The sequence below is a fragment of the Triticum dicoccoides genome, chromosome 7A, assembly GCF_002162155.2.
Source record: "Triticum dicoccoides isolate Atlit2015 ecotype Zavitan chromosome 7A, WEW_v2.0, whole genome shotgun sequence".
Classification (NCBI taxonomy): domain Eukaryota; kingdom Viridiplantae; phylum Streptophyta; class Magnoliopsida; order Poales; family Poaceae; genus Triticum; species Triticum dicoccoides.
In genome coordinates, this window is record NC_041392.1 from 663,977,395 (window position 1) to 663,983,221 (window position 5,827).

At 41.9% G+C, this 5,827-nt stretch overlaps 1 protein-coding gene across 1 annotated transcript; it reads left to right on the forward strand.

Annotated features, from left to right (window-relative positions):
• Positions 1-3,873: 3,873 nt before the first annotated feature.
• Positions 3,874-5,515, forward strand: LOC119329735 (probable indole-3-pyruvate monooxygenase YUCCA10). Its single transcript, XM_037602810.1, has 5 exons — positions 3,874-4,048; positions 4,369-4,484; positions 4,806-5,039; positions 5,127-5,249; positions 5,345-5,515. Exons 1-5 carry the CDS (start codon positions 3,874-3,876, stop codon positions 5,513-5,515), a joined length of 819 nt encoding a protein of 272 aa, XP_037458707.1.
• Positions 5,516-5,827: the final 312 nt, after the last annotated feature.

Genomic DNA, 5,827 nt, shown 5'->3' on the forward strand with positions numbered 1-5,827 from the left:
GCTTGTGCTCCATCAAAGGCCACTGCCAGCTGCTTGCCGAAACCAGCCGGTACGGTGGCGACAGTGAGGCGCACGCCGGCTGTGCCACCCTTACCAGCCGGTACGGTAGCGACAGCCGGATCGGAGCTCATAAACCCCTTCCCAAACAGCATTCCACGGCTCACAGCACACTGATTTCGCCTCTGTTTCTCCAACCCTGGGATCTCCAGGGTTCTATAAAGCCAGCTCCACCTCCACACCGCCTATCAATCCAGGACCTTGTTTCTCTCTCCCTCCCTCTCTCTGTCCAGACCATTGCAGGCTTCACGATGGACCAGCAAAGCCTCCTGGAGCTGAAGAAGGCCGTCGCCACCGCCGTCGGTGCTACGGAGACGGAGGAGCAGGCGAGGGCGATCCTACGCGGGGTCAAGATGGCGCTGGAGGAGGCCGCCGCCATAGGGGAGTCCCCGCCGCTGCTGAGGTCGCTGGAGCGCTTCCTCGCGCAGAGGAGATCGGACCACACGTCCACCGCGCCGGCGCCAGGGCTAGCGGTGGGCGTCCCACCAGACGGCGGGGATTCCTCCATCTCCACGGCATTGAAGGATCTGGCAATTAGCTAGGCCGGGCTAGCCGTTCCTTGAAGGAAAAGTTATTCCTGGAATTCGATGTCTATTTTCAGCTCATTTAATTTTTCCTTCTTCGAGTTTCGTTGTAGCTAGCGCAACTCTCGCTGTACTTTCCTTTTCTATCCTGGATCCGATGAAGATATCGATCTGGAAGTAGGTCAGACATTCTGCCATATTGTTGTTGCTCCAGTGCCTAATAAGTTTTGTGTGTGAATTGTGGCTCTCTAGATGTTAACCAGGAGTAAATGATTTCCTTTTTATTTCGATCGATGTATCCAGACGACTACGAGACTCTACCCAACTCCGTTATTCCAAATCTAACCAACAAATCATGATTTTTCTTCTCTTTTTTTGTTGAAAAAGGGGATCAATATGTCTGTTGAAATTTTGATACGCATGAGAGAGTTTGGCTTCTACCTGAATGACCGAGTTTGTTGAAAAATGGTATGCCAAAACTTGTTGGAGAAATAAATAAAAATAGATGTATGTAGAACGAAAATACGTCTAGATATATCTATTTCTCCAACAAGTACTTTCGAACGAAGGGAGTACGTTTTATCACTTTCCCTCGCACTTTAGTGGTGTATAGAAGTAAAAAGTGCCCACCAGGCATGCACCATCAAAGCCTATTAGCTAATCCACAATAGTGCAGATGTTCATATTGCTTCATGCTCTTTTTTTCTCTTGTATTTGAAATTTCAGTCCGTCATCTTGACCAAATCTCAATGCAACTTGTCCCATATTTGCATTTAGGGTAAATGACATGTAGAGCATGAAATTCTCTTCTATTTTCCCGAAGCGACTCCCTGAAAGCGCAATTTTTTTTATGAAAGTTGGAGCTTGGAAGTTGAAATGCTTGAAGCTGAATTTTGATTTCTTTTAAAATGGAAGTTCAAATTTCAAATATTCCAGAAATCCTGAAAAGTTTCAATTCTGAAAGATGATGCACGGTTTTCAGAATGCCGATACTAAAAATTCTGAAAGTGCTAAAAAGGAAAGTTTGCAAAAATGGAAAGTAATGAAATGACTACCATTTTTTGCCTTGTCCGAACTAAGTGTGGGCTGGCGTACCACATGTGTCTGTTGTTAGCCACACCCTTTTATCACCCCCCCTCCCCATGTGCCTAGCTATTTCATGACCACATGTTCAAATGCTCAAAAGGATTTATGCTCTTCTTGTTTTCTCATGTTTGAATTATGAATACGTATGTAATATCAAATCTCAGTGCACCATGTGCAATATATGTTTTCAGGGAAAATAATGTGTTTAGTACGAATTACAAGTGTTGACTGTAGCATGTACACACTAGTGTGATTTTGTGTAGTTCGAGCTACGTGGTACCCCTTATCTTAGCCATCCATTTCTGCATTGTGATCCGTGCAGACACATTGTCATTTTTGTTTCTCTCAAACGAAATAACGTATAAACTTCAAACTTTGCAGGACAACAAAACATTCTAATTACTATCTGGGAAAAAACTTTCATATTTTTCATGCATTTTAAATGCTAAAAATTATTTTTTAATGAAAAAAAATCCTCATTTTGTATATTTATGTCGATCCAAAAAATCTGAAACTTTTTTCACACATTGAAGTTGTAAAGTTTGTTTGATCTGCAAAGTTTGAAGTCTATATGTTCTTTCATTTGAGAGAAACAAAAAAGAGAAATCTTCTTATTGTAAGTTAGTTGGAGAGTACGGATCTCAAAGCAATGTTGAAGGGCTGAAAATAAGAGGTTCCATGTAGCTCGACCTATAGAGGAACTTTGTGTGTACACAAGCACAATAGTTCAAAGTGCTTCATGCTTGTTTTCTTTTCTTAGCATGTGTTGCTCGTGCATGTGCTATCTAGTTTGGCTTGAGATGCTCTTAAACCTTAAAACTTTTACGGATGGCTAAGTGATGACTACTTTGGCTGGCTAAGCTTGGCCTTTTACGGGATCTGCTTGAGATGCTCTTAAATCTTAAAATTTTTCTTAGGATGTGTTGCTCATGCATGTGCTATCTAGTTTCAATTCGGCCAAGCTTAGCCAGCTAAAGTAGTCATCACTTGTCTTGTTTTCCCTGATTAAGCTCACGCTTCTTGCCAGGACTGGCGGGTAGGCCCAAGGTGCCAGCGATGTCGTTATACATGCGCAATAGCTTTACGTGACTGAGTAAATCGTGCCCCACAATGAAAAATAATGTGTGTGGCACCGTAGGTGCCTCTCACATGAGTGCAGAAACACTGCCTATATCGCTATACGCATTTCACATGTGTGCCGAAGAGAAGAAAACATCACTTTCTCCGACGGTACAATCATACTACAACGTTATCAGGGAGAGAGCAGGCCGGTCGCCCCACCCACATTCGGTAACTTCTAATCCTACATGTGTGTTGATCGCATTCCTAGCTCCTACTCCCTCCGTTACGAATTACTTGTCGCCGGTATGGATGTATCTATATGTATTTTAGTTTTAGATACATCTATTTCTCCGACGAGTAATTTGGAACGGAGGGAATACAATTCAGCATACATACTCACATTGCAAGTGACCAATCTTGCTTGCTTGTTGTTCATCGCAAGCAAAGCTTCAAATAAGATCAAGCCATCCCTCATGGAGCTAAGCATAGGAGCCACTCTCCTCGATAACCCTTGACCCCCTTTGATCATTTGTTATGGAAATCATGAATGCTAACATTCAAGACAAGACACTCCTGTTATCGGACCCAAAACCTCAGCGGAGGACAATCTTTCTTGAATCTTAATTAGCATGCAAGTACTCCCCCGTCCTGAAAATGGATAGAAATTGATATATCTAGAACTAAAAATACGTCTAGATACATCCATTTTCGTGACAAGTAATTCGGGACGGATGGGATATATACTGAACATATACTTATCCTATATGAATTTTCATTGATGACAACACGAATGGAAAGAAATTCTAAAGAGATTTTAGTCTAAACATATCCAAAGCCGGTTGACAAGTTTCCAAAAAAACAATTGATCAAGAGTGTGTTTCCTGCCTATTCTGTATCCCTATAATGTATCAGGACATTCTTTCACACCAATGGTTCAATATTTAGATGGAATACTAGTACACACTAAGATAAGGCGTCAATAAATCTTTACCTTTTTCATTCCCCATTCTAAATAGATTGACACATGAAATGTACCAGTATATATATGCCCACATATTCATCCAAAGATTTATCGAGCAAACAAGCAAACACTCCAGCCTACCATTGCACCCATCCCACAACTTTGTCAACTCTTCTCTTTGACATGGAGAATGTTGTGGTGTTGATTGTTGGCGCTGGGCCAGCAGGCCTTGCAACAGCAGCATGCCTTAGCCAATTCTCAATTCCCTATGCCATTGTCGACCGTGAAAGTTGCAGCGCGTCGCTTTGGCGCAACGGCGCCTACGATCGCCTCAAGCTACATCTTGCAAAGGAGTTCTGTGAGTTGACACACATGTCATACCCACTAGATGCGCCAACATACATACCAAAAACCTTTTTTGTGAAGTACTTGGATGACTATGTTGAGTGTTTCAATATTCAACCCAAGTATCTCACTAGTGTGGAGTCATCCACATTTGACAATGACGAAAAATGTTGGTCCATCGTGGCACATGACATGGCAAAGAGCACAATAGTCAGGTTCACAGCAAAGTTTCTTGTCGCGGCAAGTGGTGAGAATAGTGTAGAGAATATTCCAATGATCCCCGGACTGCAAAGTTTTCCAGGTGATGTCATCCACTCTCAAGCTACAAGTCAGGCAAGAGCTACTCTGGCATGAATGTATTGGTCGTTGGATCTGGCAACTCTGGAATGGAAATTGCTTATGACCTTGCAGCCCATGGTGCCAATACTTCAATCGTTATACGAAGCCCGGTATGTATATGCACTATATATTATTTTTTGACCTAGAAACACTAGGGGATCCCCCACCCCCACCCTATGAGCACTATATATTTTCAGTGGGTACATGGCAATTTCTTATTATAGTCACCACTAGAAGGATGCAATTTTCCAGAGTTATTACTAGAAAGTATTTCATGGTATAGAGCGATAGACTGTTTTATAACATGCACAAACAACTAAACAATTAGACGAACTACACCAAAAAAATAACTCTTGAAAGAAGATGATTCCACGAAATTTTATTTTATGATGCAGGCTTCAAAAGAGATGTGACATGTTTTGTGGTTGCAGATTCATATAATGACAAAGGAATTAATCCGGTTGGGGATGACACTTGCTCGCCGTCTTCCATTGAATCTAGTGGATAACCTCCTTGTGATGGCAGCAAATTTAATATTTGGAGACCTATCGAGGTATGGCATCAGAAGGCCAAAAATGGGTCCAATGATCCTCAAGTCAGAAACCGGCCGATCCGCTGTTATTGATGTTGGCACTGTTGGGTTTCTCAAAAAAGGTATCATCAAAGTAAGTATATCCTTGACATGACATAAATTTCATAACAGATGTTGTCTTCATATGCCAAGTTCTCAATATTCTCTTCATCTCCTATAGGTACAGGGGAGCATTAGTAAGATCATGTGCGATATAGTTGAATTTCAGTGCAGTAAAAAGGAATCATTTGACGCTATTGTGTTTGCAACTGGATACAAAAGCACAGCAAATATATGGCTCAAGGTAACAACATCGATGTTTGAATATGTCTGAGTTTGTTTTCTTGGTGCAACAATTGTTAAATCTGCTAACAAGCTCTATGTTATTTTTTATCCCAGAATGGTGAGAACATGTTAAATGGCAATGGACTGCCCATCAAAGAATATCCGAATCACTGGAAAGGTGAAGATGGGCTCTATTGTGCTGGGTTAGGAAGGAGTGGATTGGCTGGTATTGCAGCAGATATCGCCAATGACATCAAATCAGTGATAGGCGCTATGTCTGGTTAAATTATCAAATCAGCGAATGCGTCTTCGATAACGCGATGCCTTCCATCGCTGGACTCCTCAACAAGACCAGGGATGAGATCCAATGTTGGGCTAAGGCAGGGGCACAAGGCCTGCAGATTGTTCTGCACCAATCCTGGGATGTCCACTCAGTTGTATGATGTACTGTAAAACTAACCTCCTAGGAGGACTGTAAATTTTTCCCATCCTTTCAATGCAATGAAACGCGAAAGTCTTTTGCTTTTTCTTGATTTTTCAAAATTCACGCGGGTGTATAGTCACAAAGACTCAGAAGCATTACTGTTTTACTACATA